The following is a 24444-nucleotide window of genomic DNA, read 5'->3' as shown; positions in this document are numbered from 1 at the left end:
TTCGATAAACATCACTACTATGTTATTGTTATTAACAATTATATCATACTTGATACTTATTGTCAAGCTTGTAGGAGCATGTTTGTAGTTCATAACATATTGTGAGAGTACATTCAAAAATATCCTAAATTCAATATTTCTAGGTAGATCAGTCAGTTCAAGGCATGACTTTGCTTGGAAAATATTTTTTATTTAAAAAAAAAAAAAAAAAAAACTCGGCACTTTTAATAGTGTCATTATAGATCAAAATTGCTATATTTTTTAATTGTCACTAATGATAATTAACAAGGAATTATCAAGTTTAATAAGTATCTTCAATGATAATGATCACAATGTCATCATATTTGATAGAATTGTATACAAAATAGGTATTCACATTATGGTGTAAGCTTATATATTTTTAAAATATGAAGGCAATAGTCCAGTTCTTTTACTGAATTTGATAAAAAAAGATTTTCTTACGTTATTCATTTTACTTATAAAGCTATTTAGCTATGACAGTAGCATTTTAAACTAGCAGTTTTACAAGCCATTTAATGTTTTTCACTAATAAAAATGTTCTTGTTACATTCTCTGGGTCATGTGATTATCCAAATTTTAAGCATATCCTGCATTTTTGAGTGCCAGATAATCAGGAGTCTACCATATCCGATATGAATAGAAATAATTCATTAAGGGTTCATCCCTTTTTAAGAGTATTGGTAATGAGATATAAATCTTATATTTGAAGGTTACTAAATTAATCAATAAATAAATGATTGAAGTCATCATGACATATTGTAACTAATTGTATTTAAATAACAACACTAAGAAATAGGTATTTTCAAGGAAAAGTAACTACTTCAGATTATTTCGTAAATTATGTATAAGCGTAAAGGAGAAAAATGCAGGCATACATTTCTTTTTAAAAGTAAATTGTAATATAAAGTTTATTTTCCTAAATGTAAATAAATATAAATAGGGTAAAATGTTTTTAATGCATAACTTGGTAAATTATGAAAGTGCAAGAAAAAGAAAAAAAGTAACTTCATTTAAATTTAAAATGTAATATATCTTTTTCAACAAAAAATGTAAATAAAAATAGAAAGGGCAACATTTTCTAAAGCATCAATTGGGAAATATATAAATGCAGAGGAAGAAAATATGTATATATATATATATTCTTTAAAATTAAAATGTAATATAAATAGTTTACTTATTTTTTACATAAGGTGTAAATAAATATAGAAAGGGCAAACATTTTCTGAAAGCATGAGCAAATCTGGACCTATTTAACCAGGATAAAAATTACCTTACTGAGCATTTTCCAGAAGGAATGTACACATTCAAAAAAAATTTTTTTTTTTTTTTTCTTCTTAATCTTCTTATTTATAGGAAATATCTTCACAGAAGAATGAATAATAAATGAGGCAATTGTCCATGAACAATAACATTGTAAGAATACAATGTGCACACGCAAGTCTCATTCACAGTTTAATATATACAGTATGCACTAAGCATATCATTATATACCAGAGAATCGATAATTAATAACATTTTCTACATTGAAGCAATATAGGTTTCTCTTCTTTTTTTTTATTTAGAAAACTGATTCGGCGGACCGGGACAAGTGAATGGGATATGATGGGCTCCGTGCCAAACGCTTCTTGGGAAGCATTGGAAGGCGAGAAAGCATCAAAAGGACTTTGCTAAACTCAGGACGTTCTGTATCTTTGTAAGCCCAGCATGTCATTAAAATATCCTAAGTAATTATAATAAAACATCGATTATTAGGAGTTGCTATAAAAATAAAATGTATTATTTATAACTGAACATGAAACTTGATTAATAATTGTAGAAAAGTATATAGTTAAAAAAAAAAAGGGATAACAGCCAGTCTCTAAAAATAAAGTTCAAGAGTTTTTTTTTGTTTTTTTTTTTTTGGAATTTCTAGAATAGCAGTTCTTTACATTTGTGTCCAACATTAGACAGTAGATGCATAAATAAGAACATAAAAATATGTTGGTAGGGTTTTTGAAAATATGAAAAATTATAGTTACATATGTAGATAATAACAAGAATTAATAATAACCTAATTAGATAATAACCTCCAATAAGCAAGGTGGTAATAGGAAACGGGTAAGACCTCCACTAAAATGGCTTGATGACTTTGAGAAAGACTTAAAAATATTGAAAGTGATTAATTGGTAGGGTTCTCGCCAGCAATGAAAATTTAGTGGTCCAATAAGACCACTCAGGTATTCATTTAGTGGTGCAAAAACTTAATATGGTAGACAATATTTAACTTCACAATTACATAATTCATGTTATGGTACACATCAAGAATTATATATTGCTATCTATAAAGTCGTAAAACTAATTAGGTTCATTACACCAAAATGATTAAAAATTAGTATATATCAAAATTAAGAGAAAAAAAGGTAAAATATTCGATTCTATTAAATAGATTCAATGTTGAGACCAAATAAATAAATGAGGAAAAACAGAGAAATGCACATGATTTCAGCTAAAATGGAACACCTGAAAGTGGCGCATTGTGGTCATCTCAATCCTGAGTGATTGTTAAAACGTGGCAGTTGTTTATGTTACCAACTGTTCTTTTTATTCCATTTCGAGTAAGCCAAGCCCACCAAGTATCAATTCCCTTAAGTGACATATTTTAGATTCCTTCACTAAATATTTCTTACTTGAAACATAAAGACAGACACAAAGTCATGTAGAACATAAACAAATTATGCAATGAAGTTGCCAGAAACTCAAAACAAAAATATATAACAGCTACAATAAAATACACAAACAACTAATGAATCAGTGTTTTTACTACAGCGCGAGAATCTCACTTATATTTTTTTCTTTTTCACGCATTAAAAAAGTACTAACGTGAGAAGATCGTGCACTCTATTAATCAATTTCAAAATGAGCGAAGTTTGGAAAAAAATTCATCTTCTGCCATTTTGAATAAAATTCGTTTCACTTTTCTTCCTTGATCTTTCATTATTTTCAACATGGATCCCTGTTATCTAGCTTCCCCATTTACCAGTATTGTTCAGAACCGGTCGAACAGCAGAACACAATGACGGAACACCTTTCAGAATGGACAGAACACCGCAGAATGACGGAACACCTTTCAGAACACATTTTTCCGCAACCACGTGTTCTCGGAAGGTAAGACTTCTTTATGTAACACGTTTAAATTTTTTTCAATGCTACAAATTTACTAAGTGATTCCGAATTGTTCAGCATCTGTTGCAAGGTCATTTAGCACTCAAAACCGAATTAAGACAAAATATCGTATACAAATGACTGCTAAACATTTGAGCAACCTAATGAGAAAAGCTGATGAAAAAGTAGATATAGAACGTTTTCGATATGATGATGCAGCAAAAATATTCAATGCTTTAAAAATTAGAAGATGTTAAAAATGTCTTATAATTAAAGAAATATTTTTTTTTCCAAGTCTATTCGCGTTTTTTTAATTTTTAGAAATCTCACTTAACTTTTTGAGATCTCACCCTGTTTTTGAGAAAGGGTGAGAAATTCTCTCTAATTTTTTTTTCTGTAATGAAAACACTGAATGAATCAAGTTAAAATGTGTGATAGGGTGCTTTATTTAACTAACTTTACATTAATTAACAATACAACCTATGCGGCGGAATCTAGCTCAAATTTAACACACCATTTTGCTTAGTCATATTTGTGTCATGGGTCATAAGTGTGGGTATCTATTATCTTCTTGTTGAAGTGAAAGTACCCAATTGTAGAACATTTGGTGACAACTGTCACCATACTGGTGTTAACCCTACTTATTGCGAGAAAAAAACAATTATCAGACAGACTGATTGAAAAAACTCATTAGGATGGCCCTGGCATGATCTGGTGAAAAAGACAACGGAATATTTAAATTAAAATTTTTTAGATATACATACTTTGACATCCCGAGATGCTTGAATATTTGCTAAGGTTTGTTTCATTCCTTTTCCAACTTGCCAAATAATAGCTTCTGGGGGCTGACCATGAAAAGGCCATTCTCCACAAAGAAGTTCATACCATACAGTACTAAATAAAATGAGACAAGAGTTAATTGTGGTTGAGTAAAATCAGGCATTATATAAAGTTATTACAGTAACTTAATAAAGCAATTAAGCATTTTTGTGTAAGATATAAGATAACTGATGCATCCATTTTAAAATATTTATAAATACCTTATTAATAATTCTAAATAATACATCATTCAAAGGTGGAATTTAAAAGATGCAGTAATTTTTGGGTAATATCAAGTCCTTTTCTTTTTCTTGGTCATATACAACTCAAGAAATGTATTAAACTTTTCCATTTTAGTGTGTATATGTAAGTAACAAATTTGTTTTTGTAAAAAATAACAAAAACCAGTAAACAGGCTGTTTTTTTTTTTAAAAAGAAAGAAAAATCTACCCATAATTTTCAGAATAAAAAAGTTGTCGAGAACTGGTTTTTTATGCGACGGTTCTGCTTTTGCGCATGCAAGAAATAAGACAATATTGTTGTAAAGAAACGCAAAAACTATCAAGGAGTTGTAGTTTTAAAATTATAATGTAATAAGAGGATAGACTGCATTTTTCTAAGAATGAGTTATGTGAAGGGCCTACTTTCGAAGAGAAAATTAATAAAATATAACATAACCTTTTTAATGCAAAATAATTATTGAAAAGTCCATTTTTATAGTAAAATAATTTGTGTATAATTCGCATTTAGGATAAAATAATTCGTGAAAGGATCCAAATTTCTCCTAAATAAGAACTCAGATCACATTTAATTGATTATGTGTACAAGATATAAAAAATAAAAATAATGAGATTATGAATATAAATGAGTTGTGTTTAAAATTGCCAATATTAGGACTATTACTTTCAATAATAATATATAATGTTTTAAGAATACAAGTAGCTGACAAATTAATTTCCCTTGCTTTTGCAAAATTACTTCACTTAAATAAATAGGCATAGGAATAGAAAAGATTACAATAAATTGAATTACCCAAAGGCAAATATATCTGAGGCTCTAGAAAAAGGCAAATTGTCACTATCTTGTTGGCTTCCAGCCCTTAAACTACGAACAATTTCAGGAGCTAAGTAACATAACCATCCTTTAGGTATCGTTAACCATTCTCCTTTTCTGGAATAAAAATATTTAATTTTTAGAGGATTACATTTAATATGCAAATGCAACAGCATGATCACTTTCACTTAAACTTTAAACTCTATTTACGCTATTAAAGTAGCTTATGACAGTCACGTGATAGAAATTATAATACAGTAGAACCTTGATCAATCGTTTCCCATCGGAACATTCATTGCGAATGCTAGATATGGGAAAAGGATGAATGCGTATTAACAAAAATGGATATGGGATAAGTAATGGACATAAAAATTAACTATAAGTATAAAAAAAAAATTATGCCCATTATGCAAAAATGCTTACCATTCAAAAGTATGAACACGTTTATTTATTTAAAATATTTTGATTTTTATACAATCTGTTCTTCTCAGCACAAAAATTAAAATTTTGAAATCTGTAATACCCACACTCACATGAATACAGAATGTTGCTCATTGTTTCTGCAGAAAAGTTTGGCAGTGGTTGTAATTCCGTTTTGACTTTTTTTTTTATTGAAATCACTTTGCGCATCTTGAGATTTTGCAACCATTTCTCGAATCGACGACACTACAAGTTTCAACATTTTTACAACTGTAACAAATATGTTTATTTTCTTCATTAACAACAGGAATCACTGTTTTCCTTCTTAAAATGAAAAAATTTTGATAATTTTTAAATGCCAGCAGAATTTCTGAATGATAGACGTGGGAATTTTCAAGCTCTAAAAACAATCTAAATAGGTTCGATTAATGTTATAAGACTAGCATTTGTAACGGGGCCATAAAAAAGACGATATATACTAGAAGATGATATATGCAGAAAGATACAATAGATGATACAGGAAAACAATACAATCGGAAGGTGTGGGAACGATGGATAAAGGATCAACTGCATACAGAAGATTTAATAGACCAATTTTCATCCATATAACATGTCAGAACATGACTTGTAATACTTTATTATGCTGAATTTTTTAAAATAAAAAGATGATTTATTTTTTTAAAGTTTAAAATCAACAAGAATTCAATCAATACAAGAAATTTAAGTCATTCCTACAAATTTTGTTGCAAAATTTTCCATTGAAGCTCAGAAATACCTAGATTAAGTGAAATTAAAACAGTATGAATAACATACCTGCCAACTTTTACGCATTTGGCGTAAAATTTTATTTTTATATTTAAAGTGGTAGTAAATATACACTATTTTTTTCTTTTATAAACTTATTTTAAAAATGATTTTGATCACCACTATTCTTAAAAAAATTAAGCATATACCTTAATATGTGTTACTATCATGGTTGTCAGCTAAAGCCTTTTAAAATATAAGGCATTGTTTGCTTACAATTGAAATTTTAATTCTATATTACTACCACTGGGAAATATCATAATGGAACGGATTAAAAGTTGGCAGGTATGGAATAAAGCACAAGTAATGAAAATGAGATGTTATCAGGCATGAAAGTGTCCAAAATAAAAAAAAGCTGAACTTTTACAACTCAGTCACGATGATGAGGGGGGGGGGGAGTGTTCAACATAATACTGTGATATCGATGAGAGCAACTTTTGACTATGCCAAGAGATTTTCATTTAATATTTGAAGTGGCAGAAGCATTTAGACAGTTAAATTTAGAATTTTCTTAAATATAATTATAAAATTTTGACCTTTACTATATTAAAAAAATAAAGCAATTGCAGGAATTCGGGGCCTTATTATTTTAAATTAATTACCAGTCAATAATTTTAAACTAAAACAGTTGCCAACTTTAACATTAATATCTTCTGATAGATTGTTACTAACAGTTTTAGTCACGTTTACTGTTTCAATTAACCAATCAAACTTGAATTTATTTTTTCAGTCGCATCGATTGAATGCACTTTGTGTTTGCCTTTCAAATTGACTACCATTGTTAAAATACATTCATCTTACTCATAAGTGCTAACTTGTTAAAAAACAAAAATAGGAACACAAAGCTTGATAAGCCAATCAAAGGTAATTATGACTCAAAAACATAAAAAATCAAAATATCCATATATTTATAAACGGTAAACATTTCAAATCTAACATAATTATTTTGAGTTAACAGTTTTAATTAAATTACTTACGAATGAAGTATATCACATCTTTATAGTAACTAATTCAAGAAAAAACTTACTTCTTTCAGGAACCGCGATATGGGATTTTAAAATCGTGTAAATATGGATTGCGATACTTTATTTTAAAATCACAAGAACACAAATAGCGACATTGTATTTTAAAATCATGTGAATATGAATTGCGGTATTTTATTTTAAAATCGAATGAACACGAATTGCGATATTGTATTTTAAAATAGCATACATATGAATCACGATATTGTATTTTAAAACCGGGCGAACACAAATAGCGACATTGTATTTTAAAATCATGTGAATATGAATTGCGGTATTTTATTTTAAAATCGAATGAACACGAATTGCGATATTGTATTTTAAAATAGCATACATATGAATCACGATATTGTATTTTAAAACCGGGCGAACACAAATCGCGTTAATTAAAATTTTATTTTAAAATCGTGTGAACATGAATAGAGATATTGGATTTTAAAATCGCGCGAATATGGATTGCGGTATTTTATTTTAAAACTGCAAGAACACGAAGTGCGATATTTTATTTTAAAATCGTGTGAATATGAATAGCGATACTTTATTTTAAAATCGCGTGAACATGAATCGCGATATTAGATTTTTAAATCGGGTGAACATGAATCACGATATTGGATTTCAAAAACACGAAAATACTAAATGCGATATTGAATTTTTAAATCGCGTAAATAAGAGTCACGGTGCATAATTTTTAGAACATGTGAATTTGAATAGCAATGAGTAGTTTTTAAACCGTGTATATGGGTGATTCTCACGAAATATGACAATTCACTGTCCCTTGCTCCAAGATCTAATACTATAATACTAAAAAAACTTTTTTTCTTCAAAAGATTAATAAATAGCATTGCTGCTAGCATTTCAAAATGACTTAGCACTAGCATTGGCTGTTTTGTATACTTAAAAAATTTAATTGAATATCAAATTGTCTCTTGGCAGGTCCCAAACAATGTTTCCAATAATAACTAGCTTCAAAATTTCCCATAAATTTTTCAATATCTAATTTTTTTTTATCTCAACCGGTGTGAGTATTTCTAGAATATGCGCAGAGGGTATTATTTACAAAAACTTTGCTTAAGATAATTTTATCCGTTAATAATTTGTTTGCCCCAAGAAAATCTGTCATTTTCCTGGCTACTTTTATTTAGTGGTTTATAACCAAAATAAGTAGAGCTAGCAATCAATATCTTATGTTAATAGATTGATTAGATACCCTCCTATATGAACATGTCTTGTTGCATGAATAAAAAACCAATTTTCTGGTTCAAAATCTATTTCAAAAATGTTTTCAAGTTGAGTAGGTTCTTGTGTTGTCATTTTCCTGGCTTCTTGAAATCATTAATAACATAAACTACAGATTTATCTGAGTTATTTTAAGAAATCCTGTTGTTTTCTGCAGAATCTAAACGTCTTAGGCCAAAATATAAAATTAAAGTAAAGTTATATGCTATAAAATGGTGAATTTGTAATATCCTGGCTTATGAATGCCAGGACATTGAAGTGTCAACAGAAATTTTTTTTTTAACTGCTAACACTGTATGGAGGGAAAGCAAATATTAACCTAATACCAAGTTTATGTATGATTGTAATATGCTTGGATCTAATCAAAGTTATTCATTTATTTAATGATTGATTGTTATACACAATTTTGTTCTGTACATATCAGCAACAAATTTTTTTTTGTTTCTTTCTACAGTGAACAAGAATTAATTTAAGCAATTTATGGTCCATCTAACATAAAGGCTTAAGTTGAGTTACTTACTATTAACTTAAAATGACTGTTTTTAAAACTTCTAAGCTAATATGCCATTTTCCTGGCATTCAAGATTTGGTGAATTTCTATTTTATTTTTTTTTCTCGAGCAAATGTCAATAAACTACACTGCTGTCTGTAAGATATTAATAAGTGTAACTAAAGAAGTATAAAAAATTCTTTTTAGATTACTTTGAAGACTTTAAATTTGAAGAAATTTTTTGGTCTGAATTGTCATGTTTAAAAAGAATCACCCATAAATAAGAAAATCGATGCATGATATTACAACCGCATGATAATGTATCGCAATATTGAATTTTAAAAATGCATGAATACGAATCGCGATATTGGGTTTTAAATACGCTTGAATACGAATCGCGATATTGGGTTTTAAATACTGAAGATCATTTCCTCAGGAGGCTATAGCAGGAGAAAAAAGTTCGTTCAAAGTCAGACTATTATTTGGGCGGCTTGGGTTTCTATTATTGGGCTCCCCAAAAATTAAATTTTCCCCCGCTTTTTTGTGTGGAAGTCTTTCATCCTTGGGTGTTATTCACGTGTTGATGTCATTTAGTTTTATTCACATATAACACTAAGCGTACTCTTTCTTCATTTGGACCTTGCCTTTTCAGAATAATGCAAACATATGCCATTTTTCCTCTTAAAAACAAGAAAAAATAGTTTAAAAAAAAACTGCAATAAATATTTTTTTACCTGTTTCCATGACACAATTTGGTAACAGAAAACAAACCAAAATCTGTTATAACAACTTTTCCATTTTCATAAAAAATATTTTTTGTTTTCAGATCTTTATGAATGATGTCCCTGGCATGAAGGTAACCCATACCCTGTAAAAAATACATTATTATTTTAGAAAATTATATTTTTTAAGTTACTTAAAGATATAACAAAAATGTAATATTATATGCTGCTTACATTTTAAAATAAAACTTAATTGATTTTAGTGTTACAAAAAGATGAATTTTTAAAAAAAAATTTCTAAGTAATAAATATGGATGTTATTAAAATAAATTTAAATATTAAGTAGTAGTAAAACGTATATAAAAAACTTAAATTATGTTCAGAATGCAACCTTTTTTCAATAAAATTATATTTTTTTAGAAATTCTGCTTTAATAGGAGAAAAATGTGGAGAAGAGAATTTATGTACTTTTTAGAAACTTAGGGAAAACATTGAAATATGAGGAAAGGGCCACTTGAAAAAATCAGTGAGTTCCTAAATAGAAATAACTAAAAGTGATATGGCAGTGTTTTCACTACAGCGCGAGAACGCGAGAATCTCGCATATTTTTTTCTTTTCTCGCATTAAAAAATGATTACCGCGAGAAATTCGCGCACTCTATAAATCGATTTCAAAATTCGCGAATTTCTTGCATTTTGGAAAAAGCTTCGAATTACGCCATTTAGAAAAAAATCCGTTTCACTTTTCTTCCTAGATCTTTCATTATTTTCATCATCTGCCCCATTATCTAGCTTCCCTATTTACCAGTGTTGTTTAGAACCTTTTCGAACAACAGAACACAACCACGGAACCCCTTTCAGAGCACATTTCTCTACAATCACGTGTTCACCGTAGGTAAGGTTTCTTCATGTAAGACGTTCAAATTTTTTATGCACTTATGTAAGATGGACAAATACCTTGTAAAGGCAAAATCTTCTATGATGATGCACCAAAAATATTCAATGCCTTAAAAAATAGAAGACGTTAAAAATTTATTATAATTAAAGAAATAATTTTTTAGTTTTTAGAAATCTCACTTAACTTTTTGAAATCTCACCCTGTTTTTGAGAAAGGGTGAGAAATTCTCACCCATTTTTTTTCTAAGATGAAAACACTGTATGGTAATAATTAGTTTATAAGTTGTTAATTTAATATAATTAACTTTACTCTGCAAGATTTCATACTGAAAATAATAAGAATAATATAATATAACAATAAGAATTTTAAACACTTTTTTTTTTAATAAAAAGATTTAAAAACAAATGGATTATTTTTTTATTTATTTAAGAATAACTTTTCAAGTGCTAAGTTTTAATAATTTAATTATTATAAAAATATGACTTTTCTGTACACTTTATTAACAAAACTTTTATAAGTAAACAAAAATATGCATTACTTACTTGAGATATTTGTTGAGCTATTGTGATTGTTCGATTTAAGTTGAATTTATCTTTTCGAAGGTGAATATGAGTATACAGAGTCATACCCTTACATAAACTGCAATAAAAAGCACATTTTATTTTCAGGTTATTATTAGAAAATTTTGTTAAAAATAACATTAGGCCACAATTTTTTTTACAATACTTGATACGCTCATAGTAATTTAGATTCCAGCTGATGCTTTAAGATATATAACAGAAATATATTTAAAAACTAAAACTAAGTAGAAAAGACAAATAAAAAAAAAAAAAAAAAAAAAAGAAGAGAAGAATGAAAGAAAAATGACATGTGGCTTTCCCCAATAAGTCAAGACTGAATTTTACTCAAGGTGGAGTTGAGCAGGAAATGCTTTTATTTCCCCAAATGACATTTTAAGGAATACCATAATTTAAAAAAATTAAAATCTTTTGAAATATATTTCCTGAAATTTAAAAAACAACATTATAATTCTCAATCTTTTAAAACCATATCTGAAATTAAAATAGTGGTACAAACGAATTTCACCAATTTAATTATAAATTGAGAAGTAAGCAATACATTTGCATAGGATGGAAAGATCATTAATCAATCAGCAAATTTACTTTTTATAATGCAGGTACATATTATAAAATAACTTTGCAGACAAGACCCTCTGGAGAGCATACCATTTGAATGAACAGATTTAAATTTCGTACATAGGCAAAGTTAGCTGGTTTTAACCAAGCAGTTTTTTTCTTCAATATTTTATATAATTAAATATTACTATAATTCAACTAGATATTTAATCTTGCATACTTTAAGCTATATTTTGCAAATATTTTGTTTTGTTATAAATACTAGTTGTCAGGTAAATTGAAATTCCTCTGACTACCCGAAAAGGTTTACTAAATTTTTTACAAAGAGAAAGAGTCGACTCTGAGCAAGTGGAGGAGAAAAATATCTTAGCTTACTTCTGTGAGGAGCTAAAATGATCACCTACCTGGTAAACACATCTTTGTAAAGGTTAGACTTACGGTTTAAAGAGACAGAAGCTTTACTTTAATAAATTAAAGATATAAAATAATAATAATAATTTTATGTTAGTTATTTTTGACCAAAAAATATGACTTGACTTGGTTAGAGATAAATAAATTCTTTTAAAAATGAATGATTATCAGCCAACAATCTTAAGTAAATAAATATTTAATTGTGATAACACCAGAAAACCATAACATTTTTAAAAATACTGTCTAGAAATCACTTGTATCCTAACTATTTTACTAAAAATAGTAATAATTAAAATGTTTATGAAGAGCAACAGATAATCCTTCACTTTTTGGCCCAAAAAAAGATGACTTAGCTTGACTAGAGATAATTAATTACAGTTGAGATGCAATAAGCAAAATTTGTTTATTCAGAAGAATTTGAAAATTTCTCAACAAAATGAAAAGTCATATGAACTTGATCTTTAAAGATCAAACTAAAGCAAAAAATTTCTGGAATTTTAACAAGTATTATTGAGGTATATAAAATTTTGTAAATATAAAAGAAAGTTATCATACATGACATCAATAAAATAAATATTAATTGACAGAAATATTTTCCATTTCCATTTGACTTTACAAAAATTTTTTTAGTGTATTTTTGAATTAATTTTGAACAGCAATATATATTTAATTAATTTTAGATAGCTATAACATAATTTTTAGCAAATATATATAAATAGTGACTTTCAATAAAATAAAATTTTAAAATATTAAAAAAAAATTTATTAATAAAAATTATGATTATTATAAATGAGGCTTATATCATTGTTTAGCATTAATAAATATTTAAGCAAGCAATAAACTGAGTTAAAAATACAACAAAATATAGAAAAACTAAAAGAATTTTTCATAGAAGCAATCGACTAGGAGAGACCTGAAAATAGAAATTTCAGTTAGTAGCCAGTAGACTCTAATAACTTTTAGCCACTTTTTCTTTACACCAAATGAGTATGTGACAATTACAGATAGGTCTTTTTCATTTAATAGTGAGATTTTTTTTTTTTTTATTGTGCTTGACCTAAATTATATTTTTAAAAAAAAATCCTTTAAAAAATAATTTACAGCTATGAAAAGTTAATTCAACAATAAAAATAGTATAAATCTGTTACAAATTTTAGTTAAACATACTGACTTGAATGCTGAAAAAAAAAAGAGACTGGTTTCTTATTAGTTATTTTCTGGTCTAGACTGGAAGAAATTCGAGTAGTTTACTAGATAATCCAACAGAGTTGGCAACCACATAATAAGAAAAAGAGTATACTAACCTTGTGACAATTGCTAATTTAGGAGGTTTCATACAGGCACCCATAAAAAGCACTAAATTTTCATGCCGTGTTTTTCGAAATGTAGCAACCTATTAAATAAGTATACATAAAATGAGGCATACAAGAGAAAAATTTATTCTAGATGATTTACATGCTTAACCTTTTCCGGGGGGCTGTGACAGCAGTTGTCACATCTGATCTTGGGGTCCTGTGGTGGGCATGTGACACTTTCAGCGTAAGAATAGGGGAAAAAATCTCTTCCTCAGTTAAGAGACAGGATCAAGTTACAGTGGGATTTGTTTTATTGTTTTAGTCACTACGAGAGGTCTCACCTTTTTAAGTTAAGGGGAGAAAAGTTTCTTTACATTTCCCACCTACCTTCAAACATCTATTCCAAGTTCGGGCACTTTTTCGTTTGTCTGCCGTTTTCTTACGTCTTTTTTAGCCAGTTTCATTGTTGCTATTTTTCTGTACAAATTTTTTCGTTCTAGTTGTGAATTATATTTTGAATAAATTAATTTCTTTACTACAAATATAATTTAGCGAATATTTTCAATTGTATATAAAAAAAATATGGAATAATCAGAATCGAAAAGCGCTCTTTTAAGTAAATTAAATCAAATTGAAATAAAATATCAAAGCAATATATTTTGCATAAACTCAAATAAATAGTTTTTTTTAGGTTTTGTTTTAAATTCGTGTTATAAATATAGTTATTAGAATTTTAAAATTTTGATTATAATTCCTGCAGTTTAAAAAAAAATTTCTTACATGATTTTAAATAAATATCTGCATTTCCGAAGAAAAATATATATACTTAATACTACGTAAGAGTATTTATACTTTTGGATACATAAATATTTTAAATGTCACATTTATAAATATATAATTTATAATTACTAATGTATTTTCCATGTTTAAGAAATTGAAATCATAAACGCTATTTTTAACTTTCTTAAGAAAACCATTTTCCTTTTGTGGCAATTTTCATGTTTCTTTCCCTCTTTCTACACACAGTTTAACTTTCAGTTATAGTTTCTAGAAATTCTTTTAATATTTTAGTTTGGTATCTTTTTATAAGATTGAAGCTAAATTTTTGAACAATAACATGAGTAAGTTGAAGTCAATTGTGAATGACTATGTTTTTTTAAAAAAAAATGTAAAAATGCTAGGGAAAAAAATTATATATGCTACGCAGTTTCGATAAAGTGCTTACTTTTCATGAAATTTGCAGCAAAATAAAAGAAATGAGCCCGATTGTTATATGATAATCATTTGCAACTGAAGCACATTAACTGAAATATTTATGAGTTTTCGCGTTTTTGGAACTATTTTAAAAAGACGAAGTTGGCGGAAGTTGAAGAAAGATTTTGTTAGAAATATAGAACGCATATCAGATTCTAACTAAGAGTTCAAGGGATAAATGTGCTAAGAATCGTGTTTTAAATTTAGAGCTCGGTTGACGCATAAAATATTTTTTAAAGGAATGATATAAACTATTATATACTATTTTGAAAATTAATTAAAAAAATTTTGTATATTTAATTTTAAATAATTAACAAAGTTATTATAGTTCATAATTTTTTAAGAAACCTTAAAAATTTATAAAATAAGAAGAATTTATTTCATAACATAATATTCAATCGGAATGATCTTACTTTCTTAACAAGAGAGGATCTTTCAAATTAGCCGGGAGTTAGGGCAAAATTATCCTCATTTACCTTGCTTTCTTATTTCATTATTATTATCAATAATAATAATAACAATAAAAAATAAATGACTGCTGAATAAAGAGAAAAATATTTATCAGTTATTAAAGTGACCGGTTTTTTTCATAAGTCGATAGATCAAAAAGATGAAAATAAAATAATTCATTCAAAGAGTTAATATCAAATTAAATTTCCTATATTTTCTTTTCCATCGGCTATGACTTAAATCCATTCACTAATAATTCAGACTGAAGAGACCTGTCTACAAAAATATGACATTACAACTATTTATGTTCTTTCCTAAGATTTATTATCTTTCGATGAGATATTAAATTTTCAGCAATGTTACAAATATTTATAAATTAAAATATTGATATTTATAATGTATAATATAGATATTTATAATTAAATAAATTAAGACCACGAAAAAGAACTCTTCATGCATATAAAAATTGATTCAAAGAAAAATCGATTTCACTCGCGAACAAAAGGGTTTTTTCCGCATTATGACCCGATTTCACTGCATGATAACTCTCAGGAAGAACTGATTTCACACTTCAAACATAGTAATCCCCAAAATGCAAGAGAGGAAGATCTATCCATTATTTACGTGAAAAATGGATATAGACCGAGCTTTTCCCTTTGGTCCTCGAAATTTCCGACGTTTTTTAACTCAAGAAGAGTGTTTATTATCACTGTGCACCTCATTAGCTTGTTTATTTTTTGCGGAAACATGTAAATAAACCAATCGTTTTAATATGGCATCAAAGAGCTTATAAAAAAATAGATATAACTTTAATAACTTATTTAAATAACGCCAGCGATACCAAACTGAAATTTTCAAAAACTGAGTTACCCGTTTAAACAATATTCCAAAGAACAAAGTTTTTTTTAACTATTCTTCAAATATGTAATAATATTTTTTACATTTTAAACGGTAAAATGTTTAAATGTTTCATAATACGTTGAAAGTATTAATGTAAAGCAATGACACACTACAATTACACTAATTTTAAAGTAAATATATGATGTAAAATATTTGATAGAACAAAAAAAAAACTTATTAAACAATATATATATATATATACATATATGTGTGTGTGTGTGCGTGCAAAATATTTTTATAGCTAGCATAATGAATAGTTTTTCGGGACTATGGTTAGGATAATGTGTTGTTTATAGAATTTAAAACAATAAAATGAGGAAATTGTGACACACCGCATTAACTCTGAATGTTTGTAAAACACTATAAATAGTCGACATGTGACATTCGGAATGTAGTTTTTTACCCTGAATCCTTTAAAACCACCAAGGAAGTTTTCCCGCGCTTTCTTAGTTGTCAACAAAAAACTGGAATCCACCCCCAGTGGTATTTCTATTATCCCGAACTGCGGTGGTGTAAAAGATAGCAAATGGCGTTTGGAATAACAGAGGGAGAATAAAACTCTCGGGGATGTTTAACACTCATCACTTGTCTTGTTCCAGGGATTAGCGGTTCCCTTTCTTGAATTCATCCCCCAGTCTCAGAAAGAGCCCACCAGAGGATCTCGATTTCTTACTTTTGCGCCCATGTGAAAAGGTTAATTGACAGAAAATTACCTCTTGTTTAAAGGTTTCAAGAGTTCTCTTATCATCAACATGATCCATGTCCAGCATCTTAATTGCCACACTACCATGCCAGTTACCCCTTAAAAGAAATTTGCTCATTCAGTACATAATTTTCATTGCTGGCTGTTTAAAAAATAACCTGCAGATCAAATTTTTTACCTGTACACTGTACCAAATCTTCCTGTTCCTACCTCTTCATTGATGTCAAGTTCATCATAAGGTATATCCCATTCTCTCAGAGAAAGCTAAAAATGTCAGCAATCATAAAATATAATATATAGATGAAAATCTCAGAGACAAAAGTTTCAATTATTTTAATATCTTATCTGATATGTTGATATTTATTTAAAGCTGGGTTATTTTGCCCAGAAGGAAACCTTTTTTTTTCGATCAAGAGACCAGAAAAATTCAAAAGAAATAGGACAAAATGAAAAAAACTAAAAATCAACAATTAAATGGTATAGTAATAAATATTATAAGAATAACTTAAACAGGGTTCATTCTAGACTAAAAAAAGGGCAGGGTGCTAAAAATTGAAAAGGGCACTATACTTTTAAAAAAAAGGGCAGTAAGTTCAAAAAGGGACATTGTACTTCATAAAAAGGGCAAATATCTTACCCTTCTTTGCATAGTTAAAATGAATAATTGTATATAAGTTTACTTTTATCACTAATCACAATTATAATTATCAAATGTATAACTACAATTTTCCAAGGAAAAAAGGCTACAGTTTGAATTGAAAAATTTAAAAAAAAATTCAAACGAGGTTTTTTTCCTTTATCTCAATATTTCTTAGTTCACTAAAAATATATTTAAAATTTTACACATACCTTTGAAAGACCTGGGGAAACAACTGAAATTTTTCAGATATGATTTTCTTTCTCGAGTTGATGATTAGAATAACTATTTTCTGATAAAATATGAATATTAATCTTGAAAATAAACTTATTATGTATCTGGCTCTCCCTTATAAAAAAATAAAATAAACTGCGTTTTTAAGCTTAACTGTTGAAAACGAAGTTCTGAAGTATATACATAAAAAACAATATTTACAAAAAAAATTGCAAAATAAAATTCATACTTCCAGTCATTTTAAATAAAAAATACTGGAAGTTTTATACTTGAATTCAGTCGCAGCAATAATATCAAACTTACACGTTAATGGCAAATGTAGTAATATTTCTTTTAACATTAGTGTTCTAGTTTTTTTTATCAATAAACCTAATAATATATTTGTTGAAAATTAAAGTCGTTCAATTATTAGAATTCATTTGAAAATAAAAAAAACTAATACTTTTAAAAAAAGAAAAAATGCCATTTTTATCAAATCATGCAATACAAAAATTCATGTTAAAGATAAATTCTAATAAAAAAAAAAACTTCAATGCTCGCAGAATGAAAGTAAGAAAAAAATTTGTGTTGAATTAAGTAATATAAATTCAAATTAAATATTTTAATTGAAGAAAACTTATAAGTTTTCAACAAAAACCTAAAATAAAAACAAAACTTATAGTTCAAAATAAAATTCAATACTTATTTGGTAATGTACTTTATTATTTCATTTTATTAATTCTTCGATTTTTTTTATATAGTAAACGTTATCTTTTTTTTTTTTTTTTTTTATCGAAAATGATTACTTAAGCAACAAACAGTGAGCAGTTTAAAAATTCACGTTTTCCACCACTTATGAATTTCTCAGGTTGCTATCATATTGCATTTAAATTAAGGATTTAATGAGCATTTGGCACTTTAGTCAAAAATTCAGTTGGTTAAATGAGCAGTCAAATATTCCTCAGAATATTTCTTTAAAAATATATTTTTCTGAGTTTTTTTTTTCTTCTTTTGAATTTGTATAGATATGATAAAAAATATAAAATTGTATTTTGACTATATTATAGTATTGTTTATTATAAGAAATAGTTTTAACATAAATTTCAAACATTTTAAAATCCATGTTTCTGCACATGGCTTGCAAATTTATCTTCTAGAAGACTAAGGGAAAAAAGAAAGTTGGAAAACTAGATTACTTTATTCTGAACCACAAGTTTTTGAATTACTGCTTTTTTTTAAAAAAAAAAAATTTTTTTTTTTAATCAGACAAATCTATTTCGTTATTTTTTCGATACTTCTAATTCTGAGAATTGAGAACGATTTTTTTTTTTTTTCATTTTTGCTTTTTTCTATTCTGCTTCAGAGCATTTCTGTTGACTTAGTTCTTTTTTCTTGACTTTTTCTGCTGCTTTTATTATAACGCAGCATTTTAACAGAACGTCTCATACTATTAATTTATTATCACTCTTTCCCTGTACTGTTATATAAATAACTGGAAATATAGAAAACTGATTTTCAGTGTTAAAAGTTTGTTTTAGGATCCAAGAACAATTTGTTTTTTCTGTTTTTCTTTTTCATTAACTTTTCTTTTTATAGGTATTTTTATTATGACACAGCATTTTTTTCAATGAACGTTATTAATAAACTTTTCTTAAAAAAAAAAAAATGAAGAAAAAAATTCCTTTTTGCGTGTTGTAATAACATCGTAGTTACAAAATCACGTGGAAAAGAATGGCAATTCAAAAAAAAGAAAAGTAATAATAATTACTTAAATTTATGCTTAACTCAGCAAGAATAAAGTTTGTCGAATGTGAGATTTAAAATTCGCATATCGTAATGAAATTATAGGAATTTTTTATAGTACGTGGGAATGCATAGCAATAACTACCGAAAAAAAAATAGCTTAAAAGAAGAAAGAAAAGCAAAAAAAAGAAGGAAAAAAATTACTTAGATTTAAGATTAAATTGTCACAAATAAATTGCACCAAAAAGTGTTTATTGAAATTAATAAAAAATTCAGGATTTTCGAAATCACGTTACAAAGTGGAAATAAGTGTTTTATATTTACGATGAATTCGAATTAAAGAAAGCGCGTTTACTATTGAATCTATTAAAATTGAACGTGTCAAAACGCGATGACTCAAAAGTGCGATTAAAATTTTTTATTGTGATCAGTAGCTCTCGCGGACCGCACTTCAGTAATAGGCGGGCCGCAGGTTATGCACCCCTATGATAATTAATTGCAAGGAAAGGGTAAATAAGACTAAAGGAATTTACAGAGAAACAATAAAAAAATAATAGAAAATAAACTTTTTTATAGTTACGAAGTTGTTTAAAAAATTTATACAAATAAATTTGTGTGAAATCAAAATTAAATCCAAATTAATGTAAGAACATTTTTGAACACAAAAGCGCTACCGAAAGCTAGAAACGCTACCGTTGTTTTTTAACACAAAAACGCAATAAACAGTTAAAATATCCAATACATGAGCATCAATTAAAATGTTGATTATAGGAAAATAAGATTGCAATAAAGTGTTACAATAAAAATAAATTATGCAAAAAAGAAAAAAAAAAACATTAAAAAAGGCATATTTTTAATATCAAATCACCCTAAAAAGAAACTAACAAATCAAAGTACAAGCAAAAAAAAAAATAAAAATAAAAAAATAAAGGATAAAATCGCATATTTTTGTCTGCTAAAAAATAAAATAAATTATCCTAAAATATGAAACAAAGCTGCAAGACAACGAAAAATAAACGGAGAAATTATTAATAAAAAATAAACAAACTAATAAATAAAAGAACTTCTCAAAAACTAAGTCATTCTAAAAAAATTTAATAAAAATACTACCCAATAATCTGCATTGAAGCGAAGTAAAATCGTACTTCATCAATTCATGAACTTTTGCAAGAAGAGAAGGAAAAAAAACCCGAAAAAAAAATAATAAAAATGCACTTAGTCAAGATTTTCTCTTACAAAAAAAAATTATTATAAATAAGATGGATAAATAGATAAAAAAAGAAGTATAAATTAAGATGTTAAAGAAACGAAATTAATAATAAATAACTAAAAAAAAGAAAATTGCTTTCATGATAAATACTAAATCAGCACAAAAAGTAATACTATATATTAAAAAAAAAAAAAAGAAATGTATATAACTTATCTGAAGTGTAAGAAACTAACGCTGGCACTGTTCAATTTTCTTAACCATTGAATGACCATGGAACAGCCTAAGTGATTCTCTCTTATAAATCACTGTCACTGTACTAATTATGCCCTGCCTAAAGGCGACGCCCCCTGAGTGGAGACTTACCACTGATTTTGCCAATTCAGATTTTTTTTATCTGGGTATGGATGCACCTAATAAAGATCGGTGTGGAAAAAAACTTTTTTTCCTTCTTAAATTTCAATTTCGAAAGGGGAAATGTCGCAAATTACGTTATCAAAAACGTACAAGTAAAATTACGTTTTTCTATGACAATTCCATGACTTATCAAGTCTGGCGCGTACGGACCCTGTGATTAAGAGAAATAAAATAAAACAATTAAAGCAATTACAAATTATCATAAAGTAAATAAATAAGTTATTAAAAAAGATTCATTTGCGACCGCAGCACTTTTTATTGTATTTAAATTAACATTTTAAGTTTTAAGAAGAATCAAAATAAAAATTTGCTCATTATATTAAAATAAATTCAATTTACAATATTTACGACGCACGATCTTACAAACGCAGAGTTAGTAAAGCGATAACATTGATATTAAGAATAAATTAATAAATAAATAAAAAGCTGAAAAATATTAAATGAAAAAAGTTTGGTATTTAAATTAATCTATCTAATATTACTATGCATTGTCAAATCATGGTATGTGATATAGATCATAGCCGAAATTGCAATAAGCGCAAAAATAAAGACCAAATTTCTATAATAACGAGAAAAAAATAATTTAAGTAACAGTATAGAAGTGTCATATTTAAATATATGGAAAATACAACATAGAGTTATCGATCGGCTTGGTAATTGTGATAGTGTCGAATCAAACACCTCATTTGAAAAATATCGTCAAACAAACGAGTTACTATTAAAGAAAGAAAACCATTTCTTAATTTATCAATTTATTTAGTTCTATTTAAAATGGGCGGCCAAATTAAAGCTGCATTGTGATCATTCAGAAAAAGAAAAGAAAAAAAAATTTGCGCATAACACATGTTGTATCTTCAAATAAATTTCCTTTTTTAATATTTTTGAGGTACAAGCATACAGCTATAAATAAATTTAATACTTTTAAATAAAGGAAAGTTACGTATTTAAATTTACCGATATAATTACATCACTCGTAATGTCTGTTCAGTTATGAGTAAAAAATTCTAAATGCATGAAAGGGGGAAAAAAACGATTAATTGAATTAAATATGCTTCATCTACAAATAAATTGTGTGCTTGATTCAACTTTTATGAGGAGCAGTCATACCTTTGCACACACTAATAATAACATAAATAAACAAATTAATAAAAAGATCGACTGCTAGGATAAATTCTAATGAAAACGAGAAAGTTAGAGGTTTTATAGCGCTAAACAATATTTTAAAAGAGTAAAAAAAAAAAGAACGGATATGTTTATACTCCTGGCAGCGTGCCAACGAAGAATGAGAAAAATATTTAAAAAAAAAAAAAAAAAAAACGGAATAAAAATTATCGTTTGCTAATATCTTAAAATAACTTGTAATGTAACATAACTTGAAACTTATTATTGTAAGAATTGTATTGCGTCATTGTAAAAAAAAGTTTATTTTAAAATTAGAATTTTTTTTTGGATAAAAAAGCTTTTTTATTTCGTAGTTAATTGTCTAAGTCCCTCCACTTTTGAAATCAAAAGTAAAAATTTCTTTCTTCCTTCAAAAGAATAAAGCTGGACAGAGGGATCCAGAAGCTACATGAGAATGTATCTTTTATCTATATGACCTAGTCTGACCCCTAAAATTGTCTACAGGCCTTGTGAACAAGATTTCTTCCCTTAAAAAATTCTTTCCAGGAAAACTCTTGCCAGGCCTACTGACCGTCATCATAGCAGTATGGTTTCTTAAAATAAGCAATACGTCCATTTCTAAGAAAAAGAAATTTTTCTAAAAAGAAAATAGGAACCCACACAGCTGCAGGAGGGGTTGCATTCCCCGAGGAACTTCTTGGAAGATCACTTCAAGAGGAAATAGTAAAGAGGGGGGGGGGGGAGCTTTTCGGAATCTCATTTACCCATAGCTTTTGAGCTAGAGGGAAGACAAGTTGATTACAAGAAAAGTATTACTAAGCGCGGGGGGGGGGGGGGGAGACAGGACAAAGAAATCCTCTCTTACAGGAAAGTGGTATCTTTTTGGAGGGGACACAACAGGGCGCATTTAATTATATCAGGGCAGGATAAAAGGAGTAAAGGGCAATAGGGCGGATATTTTATATCAAAAGGGCATACGGGGCGGGCCGCCCCGTAAACCCCGCTTAGAATGAACCCTGACTTAAATTTAAACAAATTAAATTCAATTTAGTACTAGTAAGTTTAAAGTTCTTCACAAAATATAAGCGAGTGTTACTTATTTGGGGCCGAAATGCCACTTGTGTTGGCGCCATGAAAATCAGATAGATTAATAAAATTTAGTATCCATAAAAATGATTGATGCGAACATAATTATTATGTGTAGAAACAAATTCACTGATTATTAATCTAGAACTATTTTTAATAAATAAATTGTTTTTTGTTTAAGTTTACCTTTAATTTTATACCATAAAAATTTTATAAAATTTATATATTGAACCCTGAATTTTGTCTTTTTATTAAAAAATTTTTTGTTAAGAAGATTTTGAGATGTTTTTATCTTTCATTTTTGCTGTTTTAATTATAGTGCGGAATTTTAACGGAGCATCTGATAGACATTAGTCTTTTATTCTCACTTTTTCCTGTATAGTAAAAACAGGTAACATAGAAAACTGTGATTTTCAATGTTAAAGTAATCTTTCAAGAACTAAGCATAATTTTTGTTTTCTTTTGCTTTTTTTCATTAATTTTTCTTTTTAAAAGACATTTTTTAGAGAGCATCTATAGCTGTTAGTCAGTTTTTTTACTCTTTACTCAATATCTATAATACAGCTAGGTTTCGATAAATTTTTTATAATGACTAAACTTACTTATGTATAAAAAATATTTATTAACGACTTTTTTCTTTTCGTAAAAAAATGTTATTCGCCAAATGTTATTCAGAACATTACTTACACTATTTTGTCTGGGCCATGACCTTTCACTAGGATCTATGTCAGAAACTTGGCTGTCTTGAGAATCTACACGACCAGCTAATGTTTTTTCAGAATCAGTCTGCAAAAAAAAAAAAAGTTTGTTAAGCTTGAATTTCCTGAAAAAATAAACAATATTTGGTAGATTCAAATTTTATTATAAAAACTAATGTAATTTTTTCATTAGTATTTTATACCAGCTCTACCAATATTAGTTGCAATTAATTCAATAAATAACATTAAGATAACAAAAGGGGAAGCAGTTGCTAAAAATCTTTTTTTCTTAATGGAAGTAAAATAATAGCACCAAATGTTTTTTTCTTTTCTTTATAAAGGTGGTCACAATTCGAAATTATAAGCAAAAATTTAGCCTTTGGAGATTAAAGTTCACCACCTTAATGTTGTATTCATCTAGGTGAAAAGATCCTTAAAAATTTTTAATGATCATTTTTTTAAAAAAATATAAACGATTTTTGGATTAAGTGGAAAAAGTTAGTAGAATTCTGCAGTTAGGGCCAGCCAAAAAAATTGAGAATATTAT

At 27.4% G+C, this 24444-nt stretch overlaps 1 protein-coding gene across 2 annotated transcripts in view; it reads right to left on the bottom strand.

Moving 5' to 3' along the window:
* Positions 1-1401: 1401 nt before the first annotated feature.
* The window catches only part of LOC107456907 (kinase suppressor of Ras 2), a 41851-nt gene continuing 18808 nt past the window's right edge, over positions 1402-24444 (bottom strand). For both annotated transcript variants that reach the window (XM_087161319.1, XM_087161320.1), the window contains 9 exons: positions 23887-23985; positions 16953-17038; positions 16785-16872; positions 13477-13565; positions 11168-11264; positions 9741-9874; positions 5014-5151; positions 3927-4056; positions 1402-1741 (listed from right to left, as the gene is read on the bottom strand). In XM_087161319.1, coding sequence (XP_087017445.1) covers positions 1580-1741; positions 3927-4056; positions 5014-5151; positions 9741-9874; positions 11168-11264; positions 13477-13565; positions 16785-16872; positions 16953-17038; positions 23887-23985 — 1023 coding nt within the window. In that variant the 3' untranslated portion in view covers positions 1402-1579. The remainder of the gene's footprint in view (positions 1742-3926; positions 4057-5013; positions 5152-9740; positions 9875-11167; positions 11265-13476; positions 13566-16784; positions 16873-16952; positions 17039-23886; positions 23986-24444) is intronic.

This window comes from Parasteatoda tepidariorum, chromosome 4, assembly GCF_982258835.1.
Source record: "Parasteatoda tepidariorum strain Cologne lab strain chromosome 4, Ptep-v5.0, whole genome shotgun sequence".
Lineage (NCBI taxonomy): Eukaryota > Metazoa > Arthropoda > Arachnida > Araneae > Theridiidae > Parasteatoda > Parasteatoda tepidariorum.
This window is presented reverse-complemented; position numbering and strand designations above follow the sequence as displayed.